Source organism: Zingiber officinale, chromosome 4A, assembly GCF_018446385.1.
Source record: "Zingiber officinale cultivar Zhangliang chromosome 4A, Zo_v1.1, whole genome shotgun sequence".
In the NCBI taxonomy this organism is placed as follows: domain Eukaryota; kingdom Viridiplantae; phylum Streptophyta; class Magnoliopsida; order Zingiberales; family Zingiberaceae; genus Zingiber; species Zingiber officinale.
In genome coordinates this window covers 104,234,190-104,261,504 of record NC_055992.1, presented here as the reverse complement: position 1 = coordinate 104,261,504, position 27,315 = coordinate 104,234,190, and the positions used below count along the sequence as shown (strand labels likewise).

The 27,315-nt window shown below is 45.2% G+C and overlaps 3 protein-coding genes and 1 non-coding gene across 7 annotated transcripts; 2 read left to right on the top strand and 2 right to left on the bottom strand.

The window, feature by feature from the left end:
- Positions 1–1,846: 1,846 nt before the first annotated feature.
- LOC121970423 (mitochondrial uncoupling protein 3-like) lies at positions 1,847–4,793 on the bottom strand. The gene is made up of 2 exons (XM_042521148.1): positions 4,303–4,793; positions 1,847–2,697 (listed from the first exon to the last, which is right to left on the bottom strand). Exons 1-2 carry the CDS (start codon positions 4,690–4,692, stop codon positions 2,158–2,160), a joined length of 930 nt encoding a protein of 309 aa, XP_042377082.1. The 5' UTR covers positions 4,693–4,793; the 3' UTR covers positions 1,847–2,157.
- Positions 4,794–4,831: 38 nt separating this feature from the next.
- On the top strand, positions 4,832–4,988 carry LOC121974119. Its single transcript, XR_006109965.1, has one exon. It is a non-coding gene; the product is annotated as a U4 spliceosomal RNA (small nuclear RNA).
- A 106-nt stretch (positions 4,989–5,094) lies between these two features.
- On the bottom strand, positions 5,095–18,916 carry LOC121970421 (ABSCISIC ACID-INSENSITIVE 5-like protein 5). 4 transcript variants are annotated; one of them, XM_042521144.1, is made up of 5 exons: positions 18,766–18,916; positions 17,496–18,495; positions 6,204–6,275; positions 5,629–5,658; positions 5,095–5,385 (listed from the first exon to the last, which is right to left on the bottom strand). In XM_042521144.1, exons 2-5 carry the CDS (start codon positions 18,480–18,482, stop codon positions 5,311–5,313), a joined length of 1,164 nt encoding a protein of 387 aa, XP_042377078.1. In that variant the 5' UTR covers positions 18,483–18,495; positions 18,766–18,916; the 3' UTR covers positions 5,095–5,310. The 4 variants fall into 4 exon arrangements, with proteins under 4 accessions (XP_042377078.1, XP_042377081.1, XP_042377079.1 ...); XM_042521147.1 differs by having other exon boundaries at positions 18,749–18,850; XM_042521145.1 differs by having other exon boundaries at positions 18,645–18,812.
- A 1,822-nt stretch (positions 18,917–20,738) lies between these two features.
- LOC121973512 (heat stress transcription factor B-4c-like) lies at positions 20,739–22,493 on the top strand. Its single transcript, XM_042524929.1, has 2 exons — positions 20,739–21,526; positions 21,611–22,493. The coding sequence occupies exons 1-2, from the start codon at positions 21,251–21,253 to the stop codon at positions 22,316–22,318; spliced, it is 984 nt and encodes a 327-aa protein (XP_042380863.1). The 5' UTR covers positions 20,739–21,250; the 3' UTR covers positions 22,319–22,493.
- Positions 22,494–27,315: the final 4,822 nt, after the last annotated feature.

The following is a 27,315-nucleotide window of genomic DNA, read 5'->3' as shown; positions in this document are numbered from 1 at the left end:
GGAGCTCACATCCCGTCCGGCCTACCGTTGGCATCGATATACTGGGGATATTTTCGGTAGGATGCCATGTAGGGACTATAGCAGTGTCACCTTCTATTAGGCTTTCCGCTTGGCTCTTTACTACTGTTTAATTGAGCGTCGGAACCCCGACTTCCATAGGGGTGCCTTTTGCCATCGGCTAAACACCGGGCGGTCGCCCGGTCGGTTAGACCCCTTTCTCCGGTCGGCCTAGTTGGTCCGACCTTCTTCGATGAACCGCCCGGCTCTTTGACTTCCACGTGGCGTTGACCTGGTCCCCTGTTCTTACCGCCGGATCATATTTAATAGAATAAATTAAAAGATTGAAATTTGAATTTTAATAGTGATGAATATTTTAAAGCTATGTATAAGTTATATTTTGGGATTTACTCCATTGGCTAATTAGAGAAGAAGATTGATCCGGTTTGAGAACGTCAATAAATAAGCCATCGGCACAGCCATTTCGATGTATAAGTCTTCAATAGGGGTGGAAGAAGGAGAATGAAGAATTGTAATTAAGATTTGGATCAATGTGTGGATTTATCTGTGTCCACCGGAGCGAGCAACTTTTCATAGAGTAACGGTTGCGTCTCATGTTCTCCACGTATTCTGAGATTTCCGCTGATATTATCCATGTTTTCTGAAATAAATAAAGATGTTACCGTGAGATTTGAGTTAAAACGGCCGCAGTACTCACATTTTTCACAAGCAACGGCTAGCATTCACTCTCAAGTGGGATCTCTTTGAAGTCGGAAAACCCTATAGGAATCGGGGTCCCTTGGGAGTCGAGAATCCTAAAGGAATCGGAGATCTGTGTGCAGCCAGGCGTAGAATCAAGGGCAATCCGCTTCATGCAATCGGATCGGCCTGCTCGCACTCAGCTTGATCTAATATAGCCACCATATCATGAGTCAAGGCTGAATACTTAAAGCCCCTACCGTTTTTGTTAAGATGGTAAGTTAACGGTAGAATCCGTACTGAAAGTGAAGCGTCAAATCTCAAGATTGACAGGGTATAAATCCTTACATATGGTATAATTCATCTTTCATTCATTTTATCATGATTTATCATTCACAATGTTTCTTCGGGACGGTTTAGTGATTAGCGCATGAGGTGTTGTCATCATAAGGTCTAAAGTTCAAATCTCGGCAAAGCCGAGATAAAATGCCTCCCTTATGCGCTAGTCACTATTCTAAAGGCTAGTAGTCCGGCTAGTAGCCGTCTCTGATTTACCTCCTCCGTGTTAGCCCTGGGACAGGTTGGCAGGGGTGCTGGGGTGAGAACGTATTCTCCTTTTATCACCATGATTTATCTCACTCAATAGTCTTGAGGAGGAGTGACGAGGGCATGGAGGCAACCATATTCGCCTTATGCAGTGTGGCTGAATACTTAAAATAAAAATAAATTAAAAAGTAAAAAATTATCTTGAATATTTTATAGGATGTATTTTTATTTTTTTAAAAAATAAATGACTTGTGTTTGACCAACTTAAATACAATTTAGCTCTGCACACCACAAAAATAGGTCAACTGGGTGTCAACTGTCCCTCAAATTTGTTAAGAGCATGAGAAGAATAAAAGATGTTAAATGCAAATTTTTATTTTTAATTTATTTCTGTTAATTTTCTATGTCTAGTTTTAGATTCTAAACTGTAATTTTGAATGAAACATTTGAATTTATAATCAAGTAGAATATTAAAAAATGATGCCACAATATCATTATTTTTCAAAACAATTATTTTGGCAAGTTATACATTGAGACGGCAGGTGATGATACCAACCTTCCGTTGAATCGAGTTGGATGCATACTGTGAGGTCAACTTCTGGAATGCCAATCCAAAATTTCAGATATTATTTTATTTAATGAGTTTTACTGCTACATCAAATTTTCCTTTCCGAAACTGCAACTGCAGACTAAATCACAAAAGCTAACATAATATTTAATGGACAAACTAGCAGAAACAGATCTCTTCTCAAGCACAACTGTCTCTCTATTATCATGATCCTGTCAAGCAAAGCTACAGAAAAACTAAACTTGATCTTTGTCCTTTTGAATCTGAATTACCAGTTGCGCCGACAAACACTTATTAACTGTGGTGATTAAAATCAGAACCCTACTGTCTGAACAGTAGGAAATGTATCAGAAAGATGAAAGACCAGAGATTTGCCGAAGCTTTTCGTAAGACACCCAGAAAACAAACTGCCAAGGCCCTAGCCTTGCCCATGTAGGGAAAAAGCCCTTCCAAAGGGCACTAAGACCTTCGTGCTTGACCGTCTTGTACAAACAATCAAAAGAATTTCTGTATAAAGCTTCCTCTCTACCAGAACCCTGATTCATCAGTCTTGTTTTAACAACATCCGGTGGGCAGCTTAGAAAGGTCGAACAAAGGCCTGAGGCAACTGAAGCCAATGTATGAGCATATGTATTATCGTCACAAAGACCTTTGCGGATGATGAAATGCTTTGCTTGATCATAGCATGTCAGTTCTCCCATATTGACCAAAAATGCTCGTTGAGCGTTAGGAACCACTCCAGTCCAAAGCCCTCGAAAGCCTTCCTTCTGGACAATCTTTCTCAATGCATCGAACCCTCCGGCATACCTTGGTTGCCTAGAGGTGTTTAGAAGTCGCCCATCTGCTTGCATTCTTACCTTGATAAGATCAGCAGGACTTGCCAGAATCTGCAAGTGAACCATAAAGTTAAACATACTGATTATCTCCAACATAAAGCATAAGTCAATGCATATATTAGACAATCCATTGCTATATTCAAGTACATTGTGCATTGTGTTTGCTATTATCCAATGAAACCAGAATAAAATTGCCCACATTGAGATTACAACAGTCTAAACAAGTGTATCTTAATCCAAAACGTTAGCTTTTGTTGTGCACTTCCTAGTCCTACTGTTAGTTTGACTTTGGTTTGATGCGATGGGGGTGGAACAGACGTCTGATCTAGAGAAAGTACAAAATTCAGATTATCTAGGTTGCCCACAAAAGATCATGAAGGTAAGTGAGTAAAAAAAAAACTATATTTACTTTATTCTCGGAGTAGTCAAGATAACAAATAATGAAGATGTTTTGTGATTTCGTGTTTCATCACAAATCAGAATCATTTTGAGTGGGATAGTATAACAGCAGTGAAAATACATACACAATGGAGAATCTAAGCCAGTCTAACTATTAAACTACCAAATATTGCTTCAAGTTACCCCCAGTTGTAGCGAAGTGTCTACAAAGGGAGATCAACTTGAAAACTTGTTCATAAATATTAATTGGTCCTTTTATTTGTTAACTTCGGCACATATAACTTCCAAAGTAGATTAATTTTAAAAAAAAGTGAGAATATGTTTAAGAGTGGATAAGTTGAAAAAATATGAATTAACTCGGCCTTGTCCATACTAGATAGATGTTCAAAATATTTCTTGTTGGAAGCACCATCACCAAGTTGATTTCTCATGCTTAAGATAACTGCAGACTGAGAATAACCAATTTGGATCGTTAGTTATAGGCCATCAAAGTTGGGACAAAAAGGCTTCATGGAACTGATGATAGCCATCAAGAACAAGAAGGCAGCCAGTTTTCTTCAAGAAACACATTTTTTTGAACTATTGGAGTACACAAAAACAGCAAGCAAATAGAGTCTACCAATACCCTCCTGTTATGTCATCAACTATCATGCATTAAAGATAATCTAAAGTTTACAAGTTTCGTTTGATGTCATCAACTATCATGCATTAAAGATAATCTAAAGTTTACAAGTTTAGTTTGATAAGTGCATACTTGTACCAAATAGTTAATTACCTTGAAATGCATCATAAACTCACTTTCTCTCTCACAATCTTGGTTCCAAAAAAATGTAGCACTACAAGAGCTAAGTTAGTTACCTATGAATTGTGAATTAGGAGAGACTAAACGAACTAGACCAACTAATATAACAGGAGTGCTGATGTGATCTATAAATAAGTAAAATAGAGCTTATGCAAATCAGTAACTACAAGTGTACTGATGAGGCAGCAGAATTGAGATTCTGCAGACTACGTATAACTTCACACAGAAACTGAACTAGAAAGCCAACAGATTTGGAAAACAATAGCAATTGCATGATCTTTTCCCCGCATTTGATATGCAAGAAAAAACATTATTTCACAAAATATACGGAAGCATAGTTACACATTTCTCGATCGCTAACTTGGGAAATCTTGCGATTTCTAGCAATAAAAAAATTGCAACGCGTAAAGAAACGATCTTGTTTAGCAAACGAGAGGCTGTGAAATGAATCTTACCTGAGCGATAGCGCCAGAGATCCCTCCTGCGAGCGCCTTTCCAAAGAGAGATCCGTCGAAGGCGGCAGCGCCCCGGAGGTACTCGTACCCGATGATCCTCAGAGGGCTGTAAAAGAGGTGACGGAAGAGGGCAGGGGTAAGGCCGCTGTAGAAGCCCAACACGCCTCCCTTCCTCCAGATCTCGGCCGCAACACTGAAGGAGTTCCCAACTATCGAACGAGGGAGGGAAGTGGGGCGAGGGGACTCGCCGCGGAGCTGAAGGCGCGTCTTTATGATGTCGATAGGAAAGGTGGAGGACTCCGCCGCTGCGGCGGAGACCGAGGCCAGCACGATCTTGGAGGCTGTTCGGAGCTCCGGAGCTTCTTTATGGCCGTCTCCGCCTCCGGCCATTTTGGGGCACAACTCCAAGAGGGGGAATCAAGAAGGAAAAAATTTGAGTTGATGTTTATTTAGTCCCACATCGAAAGAACCGACGGTCGGCGCCAAGCATTGCCCTTATAAAATAAAACCAGATCGAACGCATACAATTATCTTTGCGCTTGGGGCAATGTCGCAGCTAGTGAGGTTATAACCGAGGCGCGACAATTGCTGGTTGAAAACTATTTCCAAACCCCCTCCTTGGCCTGGGTTACGCCCAGAGCTATCGAGAATTTCTGGAAGGGTTCCCTCTAACAAAGGGAAAAGCCCTACAATTTGGTTTTTTAAATATTCTCTAGACATGGAGCTAATTCATTAAACATAAGCTGCGACTACTCAACCGGTTAATACTTATTATAAAAAAGTTATCTCGAGTTTGACAGCGATACAACCTCTTGTTTTCTTTAAAAACAAATAAACTGAAGCACATTAATTGGCGGAAAATAGTGCCACCAAAGAATAGATCTACAACATAACATAAGAAACGGTTTAGTGAAATCATTTTTGACCAACTCCATGCCAATATACACAAATACCCTACAAGCTAAAGTATGACATATACTGATACAATTTTCAGCGGAATACCATGTTCTACCATGGACCTGTTTGTGTCCTCCTCAAGCAGCGTTTCTTTGGTTCATTTTGCTGGTTCATCATCTGCAATATCTGTTATGACGAAATAAATTAGTACACCTGTACAAAAGAGCTAATGCAAACTTTGATGCGCATAACAATGAGTCTCAGTAACGCACTCTAGTTTCTTATGCAAATTTATCATTTCATTATGTTAAATTATAAATTTTTGTTTTACTTCTACTCATACAACTTTGATTCTAATTGCTTACAATGTCAACATGTCAGTAATATTAAAGGATGGAAACATAGATCGGAATAATAAGAAGGATTTACCTGGTTCTTCTGTATCTCCATCATCTCAGCCTGAAAAGGAAGAAAAAACGACAAAACTTAAATAATATCCAATAATCATCTCAAAGGTACATCAGTGCTACAAAATCTGACTTGTGTAAGACGCAATTTTCCACATGCTAAACCCAAATAGGCACTACATCAGTGCCTATGTATATGTGCAATGCAGCACAGCTAAAACAGACGATACAGTTGCCTATCCCCATCAATGTTGGTACGTATTAAGTTATCAGGCTCAATGGGCTATTTATTTCACAAATCTCACCTCAGTTTCACTTTGACTGATAAATGACAAAGATAATAGACATCAACCAGCTAAATTTTCTAGTTTTGCAATCACTAATGAAGATTACATCAAAACAGTATTCAATTTGAGCACCACAATGACCTCAGCAATTCAGATAGTTGCATAAAACTTGTAAATAAGGTTGGGTAAACACACATTTGACAGACAAACGACAAGGGCAATGCTGTTGAAAATTTGAGAACATAGAAGAGAAAATCGTGATAAAAGACAGGAAGAAATGTAAGTCTTGAAGTGGTTCCGTGAAATGCACCTGTTTTTCCTGCAATTCTTGGTTTTGCTCTTTCAGTTTTGCTATTTCTGCTTCCAATTCCATAGTATAAGCCTTAATCCAAAACATAAAGATTAATAAGAATTCGGACGAGAAAATTTAGAGTCAAGCTAAATAAGGGCAACAAATATAAAGAAGAAAGAATATCCAGAGCTTCATTTTTGTTCTCCATTTTTTCAATGGAAAACTGTTGTTGCAGTCCACAAAAGGGCAGATAGCACAAAGCTCTTTAAACACGCTGACAACATGTTCATGATATCAACATAAAAATGTAAAAACTATGAAAAACACGTGTTCTAGATTTACTTTCCTTACCAAAGACCATAGCTGTTGACTAACTTACCAAAAAATTTCTGGAGTACTTCCTACTAAAAGGACTTTCAGTCTCCTCAAGGTATGTGATTAGACATTTTGTTTTTCTACTTTATACTATTGATTATCAAATTGATCTTGATTATCAAATTGATCTTTTTTTTTATTTTTAAAAGGAGATCCTGCGATGTTAAGTATCTATTAATGTATATTGATGCTGCGATGGAGGAAGGCTCACCTGGTACAGGGTCAACTATCAAGGTGGAGATCAAAAATCAAGGTGGTCAACGTTTAGGTGTCAAAGGGCCGAACGAAGGACAATTACAATGACCGGTCGGGTAGTCAGGGCTCGACCGGCGGAAGACATGTCCGAGCATACCTTCAGTCTAGCTCGGAATGATACGTAAGGCAGCCGACGCTCAATACAAAATAGTAAGACGCCGAGGGAGATCGGATAACTTGTCCGAACAGGGGAGGATAAGTTACTACACAGTCATCGCACGAAAGAGCAACTGAGGTCACCAGATCGGAGGGCTCCTGGCCGAGCGGCTACCCCGCTCGACCAAGCAACGGGACATGCCTGTGGACTGAGCGGAGTCACGGCCAAGCGTTTACCCTGCTCGGCCAAGCAACAGGACCACTGTAGTATTGCTCGACATCCTTTTGGGAGATAGTGTCGCTGATACGAAACATGGTTAACAGACGGATCGTACAGCGGAAGCTTCTACTGTCTTGTCAAGGATATGCATGTCTTGTTAAGGTATGTTGTCAGAGGTACTTTCCTGATAAGTCTTTTCGTAGGACATATTGGAGAGCCTGACCATATTTCGAGAAGCACGCACATCGCTCACCAGGGCTCTATATAAAGGGGGGGTCCATTACCAGCGGAGGCACGCGCGATTACTGTGTAGTGCTAGTTCTACTGTTGCTCCTCTACTTCTACAAGTTCCGGTGACTAACTTGAGCGTCGGAGGACCAGCGCCGGGACCCCTTCCCTGGCTTGGCACTGACGTTACTTGTTTTGCAGAACGGAGCGAGGTCCACATCCGATTAGCAAAGCCGCCAAATCCCCAGCTTTCTACCTTCCCGCTTTCGGATATGATCACTTTGGCGCTGCATGTGAGAACGTATCCTGCATCCAAACAAGAAGATGGAGAACGCTGGACGATTCACCACGATGACGCTGAGACAATAGGAGCTCGACATACTGGTACAAGCTGAGCGACCAAGATAGTAGAGCAGCAACAACAAGCGCGGGCCGAACGCCAAGCGCAAGAGCCCACATCATCAGCCGCTGGTTGGCCGGTTGAACACGGTGACCGAGCAAACCATATTCGCTCGGAGTAATAGCAAGAAGCCGGCTGACACGTATAGGAAAGCACCCAATGCCCCTATCCCCTTCCACTGAGCACTGTTCAGGACCCCATCGGAGGAACGGGACCGAGCGGACAAGAACTGAGGGTCTTCTTCAAATGATGCGCCCGTTCGAGACGCGAGGAAAGGGAAGGCACCCAAAGAGAATGATTCACCCGAGCGGATCAATCAGCAATTTTCACAAGAGATTCTAAACGACCCTCTGCCAAGGCACTACACGCCGTTAGCGGTCGGAGAATATAACGGAACTATCGACCTAGACGACCATTTGACCAAATTCGACAACGCGGCCACACTTCATGAGTACACCGATAGAGTGAAGTGTATGGTCTTTCTCATCACTATCTCTGGGTCAGCACAACACTGGTTCAAGAGGTTGCCGGACGGATCAATCCACAACTTCAAGGACTTCCGAGCGACATTCCTACACCACTTGCCAGCAGCTGTCGCCATCAGAAGACGAGCATGCATTTATTCTCGCTGAAGCAGGGCCCAGGGAAGTATTGATGGCCTACATCCAGCGCTTCAATCAAGTGGCTATGGACATCCCAGCGGTCTCTTCAAACGCACCTAGGGGCTCACCGAGGACGAGTTCTTCCGATCGCTCATTCGAAAGCCGCCAAGGGACTTCGGCCACCTACAAAAGAAGGCTACCGAATATATCAACGTGGAAGAAGCCCAGGCGGCGAGGAGGGAAACGCCCGCCGAGTCCGCAGGAGCATTTAAACGGTAGCAGTCGAGCAACCATCAACCCCCTAAGAGGCCTCGACCGGGAGGAGCCCAGCCACACCATGACCCTAGGGCACAGGTCGTGCAGCATGTGGCAGCTGGTCACCCAAAGACTGCAAAAGGCAAAGTATGGATGTTGATATTTTGTTCCTTCCATCAGTCGGTGACACACAACACACAGGACTGTTACGACCTGATGGCAATAGCTAGCCGGCTGGCTCCGCGGGGATATCACCATCGATCCCCATCTTCTGATCGACGATCAGCAGGTCGAAGGGAGGAAGAAAGGACGACAGCTGAGCTGCACCCTCATCAATCTTAGAGGAGGGACAACCAGAGTCCAGCCCGAGCCTCTGTCGAGCGAAGTAGACCTTCGGCTCGAGAGGAGGAGAACCAGAGTAATGCCATCCCGGGAGAGATAGAAATGATTACTGGTGGGCCGACCGGCAGTGATTCCAACCGGGCGAGGAAGTCGCATGCTCGGCGACTCGAGATCCATGTTGTGGGTTGCAGCAAGAAGAAGGCCAAGGGACCCCATATCAACTTCGACCCGAGGGACTTAAAGGGAGTGGAGATCCCTCATGACGCCGCGCTGATCATCCGAGCGGTAATCGCTAACTACGTTATTCACCGAACCTTTGTTGACATAGGGAGCTCGGTGAATATCATATATAAGAAAGCATTATCAGTTGCAAATCGACCGGAGTGATTTGCTACCCATGACTAGGGATGTAAATGAACCAAACGGTTCGCGAACTATTCGGAGCTCGATTTGGTAAAAAGCTTGTTCGAGTTCGTTCATTTATCTTATCGAGCCGAGCTCGAGCTCGATTTCGAGCTCGACAGTTTTATCGAGCCAAGCTCGAGCTTATGAATATTCGGCTCGTGAGCTATCAAACATGTTCGTTTATAGGCTCGCGAGCCAAAAAAAAAATGAGCCTTAAAACGAGCCTTAAACCGAGTAAAAAAACGAACTCTAAAACGAGCAAAAAAAACGAGCTCTAAAACGAGCCTTAAAATGAGCCAAAAAACGAACGAACTCTAAACGAGTTCGAAAACGAGCCCGAGCTCGCTTAACGAGTTAGGCTCGTTAATTTTGATAATCGAACTAATAACGACCCGAGCTCGAACTATTCGCGAGCTTGATAATTCTAAAACGAACCGAGCTCAAACCTCGTGATAAAAGCTCGATTCGGGCTCGAGCTCTCACAAGGCTCGATTCGAGCTCGAGCCCGAATATAACTTAAATGAGCCGAGCTCGAGCCTAATACTGTTCGGCTCGGTTCGGCTCGTTTACATCCCTACCCATGACGACTTCACTCTACTGATTTATAGGCAACGAAGTGTTGTCGATTGGCCAAGTCCACCTGGCCGTCTCGCTCGGGGAGGAGCCGCTAAAGAGGATAAGGACGTCGGCGCCACCTACCAAGGCTAATGATTAAAGTGTTCCGTCGACAAATCGATCGTAGCATGGGGGTATATGTCGATGACATATTAATAAAATCCCTCCGAGCTGCTGATCTTTTGCAGATATCGAAGAAGCATGCTAAACCTTAAGGGCATATGGGATAAACCTAAACCCAAGCAAATATCTGTTCGACGTGAAGAGTGGCCGCTTCCTCGGATACATCATCACCGAATGGGGCATCGAGGCGAATCCAAGCAAGGTTAAGGTGCTACAAGACATGCCCCTCCCCGCAGTTTGAAGGAGGCCCAACAGTTGACCGGACGGATCACCGCGCTATCAAGGTTCATCTCCAAGTCGTCCGACCGGAGTCCTCCGTTCTTCGAGGTGCTGCGCTGAGCGACGAAATTCCAATAAGACACAAATGTGACAAGACGCTGAAAGAGCTTAAGAAATATCTCAACTCCTTGCTTGTATTGGCCAAGCTGAGCACTGGCGAGCCGCTCTGGATCTATCTGTCATCCACCGAGTATGCGGTTGGCTTAACATTGGCAAAGCAGAACCACCACGAACAACCTATGTATTTTTTGAATCATATATTGAAAGACGCAGAGTCCTACTACACTGGTCTTGAAAAATTAGCGTACGCCTTGGTGCTAGCAGCTCAAAGACTCCGCCCATACTTCTTAGTGCACCCGATCGTCGTGATGACCAACAACGCCCAAAGAAGAGTCCTTCTAAACCCTGAGACGTCCGGACATCAAGTGGACGACCGAACTCAGTGAGTTCGACATTCAATACTAGCCTTGAACGACGATTAAAGCCCATTGCTGATTTCGTCACAGAGGTCCTGAACACAGAGCCAGATGCAATTTGAAAGATATACATCGACGGCTCGTCCACTCGGTAAGACAGCGAGATCGACATTCTGTTGATTTCACCTCGGGAGGACCGGATGTAACTGTCCGTTTGGTTGGATTATCAAGCGACAAATAATGAAGCCGAATACGAAGTCTTAATAATTGGTTTACAGGCAGCTTAACACGTCGGAGCTACAAAAATCCTTATCCACTCGGACTCCCAGTTAGCCGCTCAACAGTTATCGGGAACGTTCGAAATAAGTAGTTCCCTACTCGAGCTGTACGCAGAAACCTTCGAAAAGCTCAAGGCTAATTTCCAAGAAGTCAATATACAGAAGATTCCCTGATTAGACAACCAGGCAGCAGGCGACTGACTAAGTTAGTTAGTTCATTATCCCCCGTCGTTAAAAGCCAGCTGATCGAGCAGGTCTCACTGGTGGCACATATCAACTGGATGGAAGGAATTTCCTTTCCAAACGACTAGAGGACGCCGTTGGTCGAATTCCTCCGATCAGGAAGCATACCGTCTGATCAGGAAGCAGCTCGTCTATTGAAAAAGAGGGTTAAACGATTTACGTTGATCGGGGACCAGCTTTATAAGCGGGCTTTCTCGAGGCCACTGCTCAAATGTGTGGGATCAGAAGATACATAGTACATTTTTCAAGAGGTACATGAAGGCTCTTGCGGAAGTCACTCGGGCGACCACTCGCTAGCCCGAAAGATCTTTCTGATCGGATATTTTTAGCCCACAGGACGCCACTTGAACAATACCTACCTACCTGTCCTGCCAAAAATATCAAAGTATACTGTACTGACCGACCGAGAAAATGAAGGCGTCCACGGTATCTTGCTTGTTCGACCAATGGGGCATGGATATCATTGGGTCATTTCCAATGGCGACCGCTCAGCGAAGATTTCTGCTCGTCGTCGTTGATTATTTTTTAAAATGGGTGGAAGTCGAGCCGTTAGCAAAAATAACTGAGCATATGGTCATCAAATTCGTCTGGCAGAATATCTTATGCCAGTTCGGTATCCCCGCTGGCTCGTCTCAGACAATGGGAAGCAGTTCGCCGGTCGAAGGCTCAGGGAGTAGTATGAAGGCTATGACATTTAATAAACTTTCACCTCAGTACCTTACCCACAAAGCAAAGGCCAAGCGGAAATCACCAATCGGGAGATCTTTAGAGGTCTACGAGCTTGACTCGACCACGCAGGAGGCAGCTAGGTCAACGAGCTCCCCAACGTCCTGTGGGCTCTTCGCACAACTCTAAAGGAGGCGACTGACATAACACAATTTCATCTGTATGACGCTGAAGCGTTAGTCTCTGTGGAAGTCGGTGTAGAATCCGATTGAGTGCAGCTCTTCGATAAGGGAAACGTCGAGCGACGACTTATGGAGCTCGATTTGGTGGACGAAGCGCGGGATAAGGCAATCGTTCGGCTGATGGCATACCGACAGCGGATGAAACAGAACTACAACCAGAGGGTGATCCTGAGCTCCTTCCCAGTCGACGATCTGGTGTGGAAAAGAATAAAATCGATCAACGACATCACCAAATTTGAAACCCTATATGTGGGACCCTAAGAGGTCGTGCAGAAGCTTCGCTCGGGAGCCTATTATCTGGAGGATGAAAACGGAAGATAGCTCGAGCGATCGTGGAACGCGAACCATCTCCAACCCTACAGGGTCGAGTGAGAAGTGCGTGAATAAATATAAATGCCTGTATAAGTGCATGTATGACTTCTGAATACAGGACAAATATAAATAAAATTACAAGTGTTCCAGACTCTTAAGTCAATCGACCAAGTTAAAAATCGAACGACGACTATAAACCCTAGACTTCACCGATGGTTGAGCAGTGAACTTAAACTCTCGTTTATGTCAACGATCGAGCGACGACCTTAAACTCTCGTCTACGTCAACGGTTGAGCGGTGATATTAAACTCTCGTCGTCATCAACGGTCGAGCGGCGATCTTAAACCCTCGTCTACGTCAATGGTCGATCGACGACTTATACCCTCGTCTACCTCAACAATTGAGCGATGACCTTAAACCCTAGTTATCATTAACGGTCGAGCGACGACCTTAAACCCTCGTCTACGTTAGCGGTCAAGGGAAGACCTTAAACCCTTGTCTACGTCAATGGTCGAGGGTCGATCTTAAACCCTCATCGTCATTAACGGTCAAACGACAACCTTAAACCCTCGTCTACGTAAGCGGTCGAGTGACGACCTTAAAACCTTCGTCTACGTCAACGGTCGAGCAACGACCTTAAACTCGTGTCTACGCATTTCAACTAGCGAGCAGTGATGTTAAGCCCCGATCTTCATCAACAGTCAAGCGGTGACTCTAAACCCGAGGCTACAACGAAGAACGGCTAATTGATCGCTCTAAAGCTAAGCCTGCTATATATTAAGATGATCGACGAATATAAAGTCGCCGCTCGAAGGGGCGATCTTCCATTAACACTTAGAAAAATTCTGAGTCATACAAAAAGAGGTCGAAGGAGCAATACAGAAAAAGGACTGACACCGCAAGAGCGGGCTCACTCAAGGTAATCCAGCACATCGTCGGGCAGCGAGTCGGTCATCTTGTCCCGACCGATGACCTTGTTTATCAGAGTGGTCAGGATATAGCCGCTGTCCCTCAGTTGGTCGAGTGTTCTGTCGATGGCAAGGTTGAAAAGACGGAGCGCCCGGTCGGTAAGCTGGTCATTGAAGACGTCCGAGCGGAGGTAGTCCCTCTTTATGAGCTCGAACCGGCTGGGCTCTCCACCCTGATAAACTTTGAGGGCCGCTCAGGATGCTTCCAAGTCCGCCTTCAATTTGGCCAGCTCCTCATCCTTTGCATTGAACTGAGCCCTCGCTGCAGACCGCTTGGCCGACCGACCCTCTCGCTCGTCATTCAAGGAGGCCCCCACTTCCTTCAAGTTCTGTGTCAATACCCGAAACTCTTTGTTCTTGATTTCCAGATCCTCTACAGCTCGGAGCTTCCTAGTGTTGGTCGAGTGGGCCTTTGCTTTGAAGGAGGAAGCTTGCTTGTTGAGCCTCGCAAGCTGCGTTGCATGCTCGACACTCTTCCCCTTCTCTGCCTCCAGCAGCTCGGAACTTCCCTGTAGGTTGGCCCTTAATTGGGCCGCTTCAGCACTCATCTGCTCCAAGCGCGCCTGTGAAGTAGACGATTGGCCACTCGGAACAAGCAGCTGCTGGACTTCGTGATCCAAATAGGCGAGTCTATGACACGTGGCCAGATTCTTTACTCAGAACTACAACAACAGGAAAATGATAATCGCCGAACGAATAAAAAGTAAATACAAAAGCAGCGTACATACCCTAGTAGACATCTGGGTGTGACTGTTGGCAAGCTCCCACGGAAAGATGACCACCACACGGGCTCGGACATCGGCGCATATTTGTGCGAGCGACCCTTGGATCCTTATCTTCTGGTGCTCAGGAGTAAGGGACGTTGGGTCGTCTGCACTACGATACTCATCTGTTGGCAAATGGATGATTGTCGTTATTTGCCTCTACTGCTCGGACCAGAGGGGTCTAAAGTCGCCCTGCCCGAAGACCGGGATGTCGGGACTGGTCAGATTCTGGACACTTGTGTCGCCGATAAGGATGGTGGCATGAAGGCGACCAGCGACGCGCAATTATTCCCTGAGGCAACACGGACAACGAGGGTGTCCGATCGGAGGACATGGAAGCCGGAAGCTCTGCGACTCCCTGTTCAAGAGGAGGAATGGAGGTCTCGCCCTGCTCGGAGGAGGGTCGAGAGACGGCCGGTGTTGGTGTCTGCAAGGCAGAAGTCGCAGAACGGGAGGATGATTCCGCAAGGCGTCTCTTGCACTGTCGCAGAGGTTCGCCAGAAGTAGGTGACTCCGAAACGACCGTGATCGGAATCATCAACAACCGTTCGGGCGGAAGGTCCACTGAAGTTGCCGCTCCGCTAGCAGTCATCTGGCTGGCTCCCCCTCTGCTCCCAGCTCTTGTGTTCCCTCCTCATCGTCGAGCGGATCCATATAGGAGCTGATCGGCTACAGGCCACGCCCCTCTAGCTCGGCCACGACCGCAGCGTTGATCTCTGCATCCGCAAACTTGCACTTGCTGGCCAATGTGCTCGCAACATGATTCGAGCTGTAGAATAAGAGGAAAAATCAGTTAGATTCAAAGATTGGGGAAAGGAAGGGCATACTTAGGCTGGACGGAAGCTTCGTGCGGATCAGACTCAAGCCGAACACGTAGAGGACGCCCTTCAGCAACAACTTATGGATATGGGACTTCTGATCGGACAAGCTTGAAGCTGCCTAGAGACAGTCCGATCGACTTTTATAATTCTTGAGTGGTGGTGGGCTCGCCACTTCTAGTTACCAGCTGGTCAGAAACTCTGGCCAATCGGGAAGGCGAATGAAGAAGTAGTGGTCTCTCCAGTGTTAGAGGACGACATCTTATCAAAGAAGACCAAGCCCACTCGGGCTTGGAACAGAAAAATCTCTAGCTCAGACAGTTTCAGATAATAGAAATAATGGAAGAGTCAAGGAGTCAAAGGAATACCGTGCAGGCAGAACAGGTCTACTACCCCGCACAGCAGCTGAAAGGAGTTCGACACTCATTAATTAAGGGAAATACGAAAATATTTATAGACTGCGAAGAAAAAAGGGTGAACAGGGAACCGCAAACCGGTGGTAAACTAGTCCCCAAAGAAACATAAAAAATCCAGTGGTGGTTCATGTGGTCGGTCAAAGGCAGAAGGAATGGCAATTTGGTAGCTAGGGGGAAATTCACAAGCGGATTCAAACTCTCAGCGTTGTCCCAGTCGAACTCGATAGAAGTATACTAGAGTCTATGGACAGAGACGGGGGTTTGCGAGGAACCGACTATCGAAAACAAACTCAGCAAAAAACAACGGACATATTGGAATAATAAAAAAAGAGGGAGCTTACAGGAAAGATTACTGGAGAAGAGAAGGTGAATCATCGCGGAGGAGCTCGAAGACGAAGGCACTCGAAATGAAGAAGATTGCGACGCACGCGAGGTTTATTAACCTCGCGTCCAATCGACCTGAGCCATCCGATCCAGGGTTATGAAAAATTAGGAGAAAATCAAGCCATTGAATTCGAAAAGGCGTCTGTCACGTCAAACGTGCGCGCAGCAGAAATGAGGACATGTGACGCTTAATCACTGGGAGTCATTAATGAGACTTAATTAGATATAGCCGCGTGCTCGGCTATAATGATCAGAGATTTACATAGTCTTTAAGAAATCTGAATGACGTTAGGACATTCAGCCGAAGAGGCGTAAGGAAAGGAGAAAGTTCGCCAAGTGTCGTTGATCATCGTCCCGACCGGGCACAGATAAGGGATTATCACACTACCGAACGGTCGAGGCACAATTTGCTTTCAAAGACGTGGTCCGAGTGGCAGATATGGTCCTAGCCTAGCGACACGAGCCGAACGACGAAACCGTGGGAGCCGCCAGAGACTCTACTGGTCCAACCAGTCGGACTTGCAGCTTCTTTCGACTAGACTTAGGGGGGAAGCTTGTGATGCGACGATGGAGGGAGGCTTACCTGGCACAGGGCCAACTGCCAAGGTGGAGATCAAAGTCAAGGTAGTCAACACCTAGGTGTCAAAGGGATGAACGGATGACAATTGCAATGGCCGGTCGGATAGTTAGGGCCCAACCGGTGGAAGATATGCCCGAGCAAACCTCTAGTCCAGCTCAGGATGATACGTAAGACAGCCGACGCTCAATACGGAATAGTAGGACATCGAGGGAGATCAAATAGCTGGTCCCAACGAGGGAGGATAGGTTACTACAAGTCACCGCACGGAAGAGCAACTAAAGTTGCCAGAGCGGAGGGCTCCTGGCTAAGCGGCTACCTCACTCGGCCGAGCAGCGGGACCTGCCCGTGGACTGAGCGGAGTCCCGTTAGAACGACTATCCCGCTCGGCTAAGCAACGAGACCACTGTAGTATCTCTCGACATCCTTTTGGAAGATAATGTTCCTGACACGAGGCATGGTCGACAGACAAATCATATGACAAAAGCTTCTACTGTCTCGTTATGGATATACATGCCTTGTTAAGATATATTGTTGAGGTACTTTCTTGGCAGGTCCTTTCATGGGACATATTGGAGAGCGTGTCCCTGCCTCAAGAAACACGTACGTCACCCAACATGGCTCTATATAAAGGGGGGTCCATCACCAGCGAAGGTACAGGCGATTATTGTTTAGTGTTAGTTCTATTGTTGCTCCTCTTCTTCTACAAGTTCCGATGACTGACTTGAGCATCAAAGGACAATGCTGGGGACCCTTTTCCTAGCACGATACTGACGTTACTTATTTTGCAGAACAGAGTGAGATCTACATCCGATTAGTGAAGCCGCCACATCCCTAGCTTTCCACCTTTCCGCTTTCGGACGGGATCATATATGTTAAATAGTATTGACTTATTATTGCAATAAGCTAGCATGAAACACCAGCAGAACCAAGAGAAAGCCAACATGCAACCATGCTAAAACAATATGAAGATTCAATTCAAGAAAGGGATATTTTTAAAGAACACAACATTAAGATCACAGTAAAATTACCTGCTTCCGTGCCCGAGATCTAGCAGCTGATTCCCTGTTTTTGATCATCCTCCTTTGTCTCCTCTCCACAACTTTTTCGATAGCCCCACTGGACTTCCTTCCCCTCACCCCGCCACTGAACACATACGGAACAGGTGATACAGAAGACATATCCCCATTTCCCTTATCAATTCCATCAGAGGGCAAAGGATTCATGGGCGATCCTGTTGCCTTTGCGACTCCTGCGGTACCAAGGCCAGCCATCCCGGTCATTCTGTTGCGCAAGCTGGCATGACTAAACCCATCAAGCCCTCCACTTGCCGTCCCCAGTGGGTTCCCCAAGTCCACACCAATTCCCAACGGCATGGTAGGCTCATATAGTCTCGTCATCCCCAAATTGGAAGCTAAACCTTGAGGAATTGGAGCCACCAAGTTTCCATTACTTCGGTTTGAACCCTGATTGAATTCCAGAGTAAGAGCGGAAGAAGCTTTTTGTGCCGACAAATCGCCAAAACATATGTTGGTGCTGGTACTTCCGTTGCCCGCTGGCATCTGCAGCGTCTGCGACGGCGGCAGTTCCTCTCGCACAACTCCAGCCCGCACCAAGAACTCCTCGAGCGTCATCTCCCCCAGGGTGGTTTGTCGTGGGACTTCCGCGCCGCCCGCGGAAGGCCCCTGGGTGGACGAATAAGGTCCGACGACGTCACGCCACACCTCGTCTACAGTCTTCTGACTGAGGGTTCGGGGTAAGGTCAGCGAGCCCTGCCGCTGGATGCCGGACCCCAAGCCGCCGCTTGCCTCACCAAGGGCCGTGGTCATGGCGTATCCCTCCTCGGCCGTCCAGATGTTCTTGAGCAGCTCATCCATGTTCATCGACCCGAACTCCTTCCCGATCCCACCGAGCGTGCTCTGGAACTCGTCGAACGTCAGCGCGTAGATCGATCCCTGTCGCGTCAGAGGCGGCGCCGTCACCTCTCCGCCGGATCCACCCATGGCCCTAAAATTCATCGCTCCACAACACCTACAATCCCACCCAAAAGTTCAAATCAAACAGCAACATATAAAATTCTCGACAAAATCAACCAAAATCCTAGCACAAACTCAAACAATCCGGCAGCGACCACACTCCCTGCCCCCAATATTTTACACGAATCATCATCATAAACTAACCCCGATCAAATCGCGCTTGCCAAAAATAGCAAATCCCTATCCAAACTTTTATAATCTCCCAAGAAAAGCGCGATCAAACGAGATGAGAAGAGAGAGAGAGAGACCGGAGAGGAGAGGGGACCTGCTTTTTCTTGGTACGTGTCTCCGCTCCTCGCTCGCTACGGCGGAGGTGACCCGCGGCGTGGTGGACGGCCAGGTGTCGGATAGCAACGGTGCGCCGGCATATAAAAAAGAGGGGGCGTCACGTTTGCCGTTGGTGGCCTCTCGAGACGTGGCGCGCTCTGGCGGACGGGGAGATGGCCGTGGGGTCACTCGAGCCACCCAACGTGCCGCGTTTCTCAGCCGTCCATTTCCACTCCCCTGGACGAGAGGACCATTTGTACGGCCAGATAAGCACGCGGAGTTTTTAATTGTGAGGGCGATGATTGCCGCGGATGAAGCGGAATAAGTCTGCGTGACTGACTTTTTTTAATCTTTTTTCTGCGCCCTAAGATTTTGATCGGACGGTCGAAAAATGGGAGGGAGAATTTGCACGTGATTAATTTAGTAAAATATTACTCACACTTAGATTTCATGTACCATCTATAGGAGTCCAAGATTATTTTTTTATATATAATTTAGGGTAGGGTCGGCCATCAAACAAATTCGGAAGCGTGAATGATGTTTTTCCATTACACCACGATCCAAAGGCAAGTCAAAGATTTACTTTTAGTTTGAGAATTTAAGATTGCTGATTCATTTAGTTCTTGTATTTTAGACATTAAAATGAAAAATATAATGATCCATCGAAAATAACCTATAGAATTAACAATGACTACCATCCTATTTTTTTTTAGAGAAATTGCATTATTTTTTTATTTATTGTAAATCTTTATGTTATATCCATTTCATTTTGACTTTTTATGACTTTTTTTTCTAATTATTGATAAAATATATATTATAAAAAGATATTGTAAGAGACAATCTATTTTTCAAATAATGAAGTTCAATTTTTATATAGGATGGTTTTTTTTTTCATGCATCATGTATTTTTTTGTCATTGCGAATACGAAAGGGCATTACTAAATGGTAAGAATTTGACCGGCTAAAATATCTATATGCAGGTATATACATGAGTATTTTAAAATATCATATGTAAATATTAATTATATATATATATATTATAATTAAGAATAACTATCCAATAAAATTTACTGAATATGAAATATTACGGTTGGTTTCTCAATCCCTCGTTATATGTGCTTGGACGAAGTCCATTAATTTATCTTCTTTTCAGACGGTAGAAAATCATCCGGAGGGGCGCTGAGGTGCTGCCAGTAATATGCCTCTGCCAATCAAGGCGGGAAAAGAGAGGTGTTTGTTGGATTCTGGAAATTAGAATCAAATCTTCTCCTTGCTGACGTGGACGGCAACGCTTCAACGCTCTGCTCAGTTTTTTTTTTTTTTTTTGCTACTGTGCTATTCACTGGAGACAAGGTGAAATTGTCCACTCAAAATAATGGCTCTGTTTCGGTTTCTTCGTGCATGGCCATCGCCCCGTTTGATCCGTGGATGTGCAGTGTTCATTCATACGCCAAGGTCTGTTGGTGCCGTGCAATTAATATTTGAGAAGGTCGAAAGATATAAAAAAAAAAAAAAAAAAAAAAAAAAGATAATTTTATTTCATGTCTGTTTGCCAACGGAAGCCACGTTCTGGTCCTCATGTCATTCTGCTATAGTCAAATGCCGAAACTGGGATGTCAGATTCTTAAATGCATGAGCTTGTTGCAGCAGTGACGCAGTGACAGTGGAGGAGGAAGACGAGCGACGAAGAAGAGATAGATAGCAAGACGAGAAGTAACTCTTTTTTTTTAATCATTATTATCTCTCTCGAATCCTGACCTTGGAATATAAACAGGCATCTCATCGATAGGGTACCGGAGAGGAATCAATAGCAGGCATCCCTCGGGACCTGCAATTACTGCTGGCTGCCTATTGCATGCTTTCTCCTCCAGAACTCGCCTTCCTTACATGTTCCGCTGCTCTGCAACCATGCATCTCGCTATCCTCCAAAGTGAGGTTTAAAAAATTGAAACTGGTGTTAGAAAGTGGCAGAGATGCGTCCGTAGGCTTGTCCTCTCCCATCGGTCTCGTCGAACTCCGTGTTACTTTTGAAACGAGTCGAGTCAATTAGAGACTCAGGGAAAGATATCTGCATCGCAGATTTGAGGTACAGAAGAAAATACGAATACATTAGATTCCATGGCTGATGTGTGTCTTCTGCCACATCGATCATAGCCAGCCTTTAAGCATACAGGAATCTAAAGACCAATGATAATGGTGGACTGGTGGCACAAATTTATGAGCTTTGGAAATGTAATAAATTTAGTAAGCTTGTAGCGAAGATGGCAGAGTTGGAAGCGGAAGAAAGAAAAACAGGGGAGGAAGCGATTGTCACGGGTTCATATCGAAAGTTGAAGCTAAAACCTCGCCCCCTTTCTTCAACTGTCTCTCATCCTTCTCTTTCCCCGACGCCGGACCGACACATATTCCTCCCGCCTTCTTCCTTCCTCGACACAAGGATCGAGGCGCCTCGGAGCCGGAAGCATTGATAATACGGCAAAGCCATGGCGCACTCTGTTGTGTCCAGCGCGATGGAGGGGTGTTGGGAAGGCGCGTCGGGAGGGGAAGTGGCGGAGGCGCACAAGCCGGTGCCTGCGCCGTTCCTGACGAAGACGTATCAGCTGGTGGACGACCCCGCGACTGACCACATCGTGTCGTGGGGCGACGTCCAGCCTTCCACCTTCGTGGTGTGGCGGCCGCCGGAGTTCGCCCGCGACATTCTTCCCACCTACTTCAAGCATAATAACTTTTCTAGCTTCGTCCGGCAGCTCAACACCTACGTACGCGATCGCATTATTAATGCTCGGTTGATGTTAAATTTTATGATTTTTTTTGGATAGCTGATGAGATTATTTATGCGGCAGGGGTTTCGCAAGGTGGTGCCGGAGAGGTGGGAGTTTGCGAATGAGTTCTTTAGGAAGGGGGAAAAGCACTTGCTCTGTGAGATCCACCGCCGCAAGCCCTCTGCTACATCGCCGTCTCTGTTCCCGCTCTACGGCAGCCACCACTTCGACGAGTACGGGCTTGACTGCTCACCCGTCTGGCAGCAGGACGTCGCCGTCACCGCTCCACCATCGCGGATACTCCTCATCAGAGGCAACGACGTCGGCGCCGGCGCTGCTAATGCTGGCGGCGGGCATTCGACGGCAGCGTTCGCGTTGGCAGAGGAGAATGAGAGATTGCGACGGAGCAACGCGACGATGACGTCGGAGCTGGCGCACATGCGGAAGCTCTATAACGACATCATCTACTTCCTGCAGAACCACGTCCTCCCCGTGGCGCCCAGCTTCGCGCGGTCACCGGCGGCCGCTCCCCTCCATGGATGCGGGAGCCCCACGTCGAGCAGCTCCCTCACCATCGCAGAGGGCCTCTCGTCGCCTCAGCCACCCTTCCAACTCGAGGAAAACTGCGTCGGCCAACCCAAGCTGTTTGGAGTCAGGCTCGGCGGATCGTATTCTAGTAATAAAAGAGTGCTCCATCTCCATGATCCACAGCCATCGACGTCGCCCACCACAAGACCGCGACTGTTCGACTTAAGCCTCAATCTCACATCGTCGAAGTCTTCGCCCTGAACACGATGCCAATATAATTCATCTCCGATCGCGTAGGAAGTTTTGTCGCATTGATCTCAAGTTCAAATTGATGTTCTCTTTTGTGGATCACCATGTTTAGCCTTCAGTTTTTCTCACGATCTATTTGCATTTGAGAGATTCTGTAAATTATCGACCTCAACATTCAACAACCTAATTATCGACCTTAATAATGAGCTTAATTAGTACTTAGAACAGGAGAAAGTGGTCAAAATCCATCGTCTCCAATTCGTGGGAAGAACGTGATAGTTCTGAGAGATTCCCGGTCCTCTTGCTGTTGCGTCTGCAGTGTGGACCACGTGAAATGATAACAAATAAACCTTGTCGGATGGGTTCATGAAACGGCAGCGAGGGAGCTAGCAACCGGCTCCTCCTGCACTAGCTGCACGAGGATCTGTCGCCGGCAGCTGCAAGCAGCGAGAGCAATCAATGACCGTGACTCCGAGGACGTACACAACGTCGACATGTTCCTTTTCCTCTCCTTTTTAGTTGGTGCCTCGCCTTGCTAGCTGATTAATGAGCTTTCCTGACCTTTGCACCGTATTGCTTGTTGCGTGCAACATGCATGCCAATATTGCTTCCTTTAAGGATTTGTCTTAGGCTCTCATCATTTGGGGTAGCTTTTTCACCGATCTCTTTCATTTGGCTTTCTCATGCGCCGAGAAGAGCGCGCCATGGACAAAAGAAGGGCTAGCTAAGCTTTAAGAAGGCTGCTGTGCATGAATGGACTCTCGTGGGCGTGGCAAGGCTGATCCAGAGACTCAATGATGCGGTTGTGAAAGGAAAAGAGAGTGTAATGATCAGTGTATTCTAAAAAGCAATCCGCCACATCGCCAAAAGTAGATTGGATTTGAATGATAGTAATTAAACTAATTTGTTGAGTATTTAATTCGAACGAAATACAAACCAGAATGATAATTAATTCTCACCTATTAATAGAATAAATTGATTAAAATAATCAGCAGAAACTCCAGAGGCTGAGGTGATCGCCTTCCTCACACCAATCCCCAGAATCCAAAAAGTGCGATGGTTGGAGCATGCAATCCATGCACGTAGGTGAGGGGAAGAAGGCTCCAAGCTCCTCGTCGTGGAATCGAACCTCTTTTACTTGGGCTGGTGCCGAAGTTGTGACATCAGCCGCGGCTGGAATTGCAGCGGCATTAGCAGCCGCAGCAGCGGCCACTCTCTGTATGGCTTTTGGGGATAAATTAGTGTTGCGTGGGAGAGAGAAGACATTGTGAAAAGAAGAAAATAGGGAAAAAAAATTAATAATATGAAAACAATAAAATTTATTATTGATTAATATTTATCATATATAATATTTAAAAATACGTAATCAATTGATCAATTAATAAATAATAAAATTATTCTAGGAATAATTCTGAGAATTATTCTAATAATTATAATAGAATTATTAGAATAATATAAATACTAATTTGATTTGATTTGGTGATTTGATTCGGTAAATTTTGATAATTCTCTTTTATCTATTTTATCCCTGATAAATTTAACGGAAGATCTTTGACGTTGAGTTTACTTACTAATTTGTTGAAACATTGTTAGATATCAGCGATTTGATCTTCAACAGAAATATAAGAGACGGATAACTGTTGAATTGTCACACGTTCACGAACAAAATGAAAATCGATTTCCATATGTTTTGTACGAGTATGAAAGATTGTATTTACTTTGATATATGTTGCTCCAATATTGTCGCACCAAATTTTTGGTGTAATATTTGATGCAAGATGAAGTTCAGAAAGAAGTGATAAGTCAAATAATTTCTGACGTTGTATTTGCTATAACTTTATATTCTGCCTTAGTGTTTGAACGAGATACTGTAGATTGCTTTTTTGAATTCTATGAGATAAGATTTCGTTCAAGAAATATTGCATATCCACTATTAGAGCGTCTATCTTCAGGAGAACTTGCTCAATCCGCATCACTATATGCATGTAAATCTTGAGACGATTGGCGATATAAAAAAAGATCATGTAGAATAGTACCTTTAAGATATTGAAGTATTCTTTTTACATTATCCCAATTTTGTTCAATTGGAGCATGCATGAATTGACAAGCGCAATTTACCGCAAAAGTTGTAACGACCCAACTCCTGGGTACTAGGCTGTGAGCCAGATCGCTACATTAACTACTGAAAATGCTGTGCGGAAAACTGAGCAAATTTGAAATTTGCTAAACTAATTACTGTAAAGTCTCAACTTGACATTCTAAGAGTACCTAAGTGCTGTACACATACTAGGAGAGACAATCTATGCCTCTTGAAGGTCCTGCTAGCTGTAATCAGACATTTCAACCGATCCGTAAGTCGGTTGAGCCTTCGGAACGATTCACAGATCGTTCCAGCTGATACTGGCACCGCTGATCGGTCGGAGACCGATCGGTGAGCCTCCGTTCGCCGCTCGTTTATTAATCGATCGGTCTCGACGATCGAAGCACCGATCGGTCGGTAGACCGATCGCACTTATGTTTCGTCGCCTGCGGGTGGGTCGACCGATCAGTTGCTCACCGATCGGTCGGCCGACCGATCGGCTGCAGATTTCGTCCCGAACTCTCTGTTGGCTTTGGATCGATCGGACGATCGATCGGATAGCATGAGTATATCAGATGATCGATCGGTACCGACCGATCTGGATCTGATATCAGAACGGATCGGTCGGGCATCGATCCACTCGATATGAAATCGAGTTTCGATTTCAGACTTCCGGCACTAAAACGTGCCACAACTCACAGATATGAATTTTAAATACATGAAAACATTCTAACATGAACCTACATGCATTCTAAACTTGACAAACTGAATAGTGCATAGTTTTATTGGATTAAAACATTTAACGAGCTCAAAAGTGAACATTAAGCAAACTGAAACCTAAATGCTGAAATTTAAGCTGTTTAGATCCCTAGGATCTTTATTCCAACCCCTTGCACGCACACACCATCGTAGCATCGCCCTCCAGCTTCCGCTAGACCACTTTTCCTTTACCTGTATCTGCAGTATAAGAAAAAGTAGTACCTGTAAGCTATAAAGCTTAGTAAGAAACCATCTACCTCACTAAATCATGCATACGATGCAAATATGATTTTAAATCATGTTGTTTGAAAACATACTGAACATGCAAGCATGGCATGGCATATCAAACAAAGCATAAACTGCAACTGCAACATGGCATAACATATCAACTGAGCATGAAACCGAACTAGTCATGCATATGTCTAAATCAGTACATGAACTCAAATCATGTAAACTGAACCTAAACTGAACTGAAGCTAAATTAGTGTTTTCATCATTGGTTTCAAATTTGAAAACTATACATATAATAGATGAAAATACTAAACATCTTCATTGGCCTGCACACCTGTTCGCGCATCCCTACGAGACCCGGATTGCAAGTTCAATCCGTAGGTTACTAGGTTATCTCGAACCTAGGGACGATGGGAGTCCCCATGGATATCTGATCCAAGCACGATGCCAACTGAATCAAAGTAAAATCCTGAAAACTGTTTAATTTTACTTTGCTGTTCTAGGTTATCTGAACCTAGAGCTAGGTTATCTGAACCTAGAGGCTACTGTGGGAGCCCACCCAATGGATATCTGATCCATATAGCTGTAATAACTAATAATAAACTGAATAAAATGTTTCTATTACATTTTATATGTTGTTAGGACGCCTATTGGTACATCCTTCTGAACTGGGCATTCTACCGAATGCTTGGCGTGCACTAAAAGCATGCCCTAAAACTGAAAACTATAAAATTACTGAACTAACGCCAAAACTAACAAGCGAGAGCAATTATACTGCAGGTGAGGGGTTTCTTACCTCAATCGTAAGGTTTTCTTACGATTCTATTCGCTAGGGGTTTCCGGAAAACTGTCCGCTCGACGAACCGCTTACGTCTTCGCGTTCCTCTCGCGGAGAAGAACCCCTTTCGTGTTGGAGTCGTCGCCGGAAGATGATCCTATGGACCCTTGCCTTGGTGTGCCGTGCGTGAGGAAGAGGAGAAGAAGGGAGAGGCGGCGGTGAGGTTTTGGAAGAGAAAGTGTCGTGAGGTGAAGAGGTGCCGAACCAAAATAAACCAAACCCCACTTAAGTTTATTATTTATATTAAGTGGTTTAATGAACCCAACTCTAATATAAATATATTTGGTTCTCCTTCCTTTCAGCACGGCCCTGCTGGGTTCAACTGGTTACTAACATTATCCCTTACACCATAGGTCTCGGGTTCAATTCCCGCCTAAGCTATTTTGCGACCTATTTGTTTTTGCTACTCCCGCTACTCGGAAAATTCCGGAAAAATATCTAATAATTCCAGAAAAATCATAGAATAATTCTAAAATAAATTTGGGAATTTTTCGGCTTTACAATCCCCATACCTTATAAAAGTTCGTCCCGAACTTAAAACAATTCTGGGCTCATGCTGGCCTCTGTCTCCCAAGTCGCCTCTGCTGGTGTGATTTTGCCAATGACTTTAACTAATGGTACTTCCTTGTTCCGTAATTTCTTTATTGCTCGGTCTATTATCCGAATAGGCCGATTGTCATAGCTGAGATCATCACGGACTGTACCAACTGGGGCTCAATCACCGGGTGGCGTCTGGAATATGCTTCTTCAGCATGGAAACATGAAATACGTTGTGGACTGCTGACATCTCCTGAGGTAGCTCTAGCTCATATGCTACCTTGCCCACTCTCTTCGTGATAAGGTATGGTCCCACATATCTGGGAGCTAGTTTGCCCTTCTTTCCGAAACGCATGACTCCCTTCATGGGAGCTACTCTGAGGAAAACTGTATCCCCAACTGAAAACTCTAGGGGTCTGCGTCGTGTATCAGCATAGCTCTTCTGACGGCTCTGTGCTGTCTCTATCCTCTGGCGAATCTGCTGTATGGCGGCTGTGGTATCTGCCACTAGATCTGTCTGAAGCTCTAGTTCCTTCTGTTCACCACTCTCATACCAGCAGATTG

Excerpts from the sequence above, each read along its gene's own strand:
- LOC121970423 (XM_042521148.1), bottom strand. The coding sequence starts at position 4,692 with ATGGCCGGAGGCGGAGACGGCCATAAAGAAGCTCCGGAGCTCCGAACA. Across the intron at positions 2,698-4,302 it reads TCTCTGGCGCTATCGCTCAG|ATTCTGGCAAGTCCTGCTGA; the intron begins GTAAGATTCATT and ends GTTCACTTGCAG.
- LOC121973512 (XM_042524929.1), top strand. The coding sequence starts at position 21,251 with ATGGCGCACTCTGTTGTGTCCAGCGCGATGGAGGGGTGTTGGGAAGGC. Across the intron at positions 21,527-21,610 it reads TCCGGCAGCTCAACACCTAC|GGGTTTCGCAAGGTGGTGCC; the intron begins GTACGCGATCGC and ends TTTATGCGGCAG.
- LOC121970421 (XM_042521144.1), bottom strand. The coding sequence starts at position 18,482 with ATGAATTTTAGGGCCATGGGTGGATCCGGCGGAGAGGTGACGGCGCCG. Across the intron at positions 5,659-6,203 it reads AAGAATTGCAGGAAAAACAG|GCTGAGATGATGGAGATACA; the intron begins GTGCATTTCACG and ends CTTCCTTTTCAG. Across the intron at positions 5,386-5,628 it reads TGGAGATACAGAAGAACCAG|ATATTGCAGATGATGAACCA; the intron begins GTAAATCCTTCT and ends TCGTCATAACAG.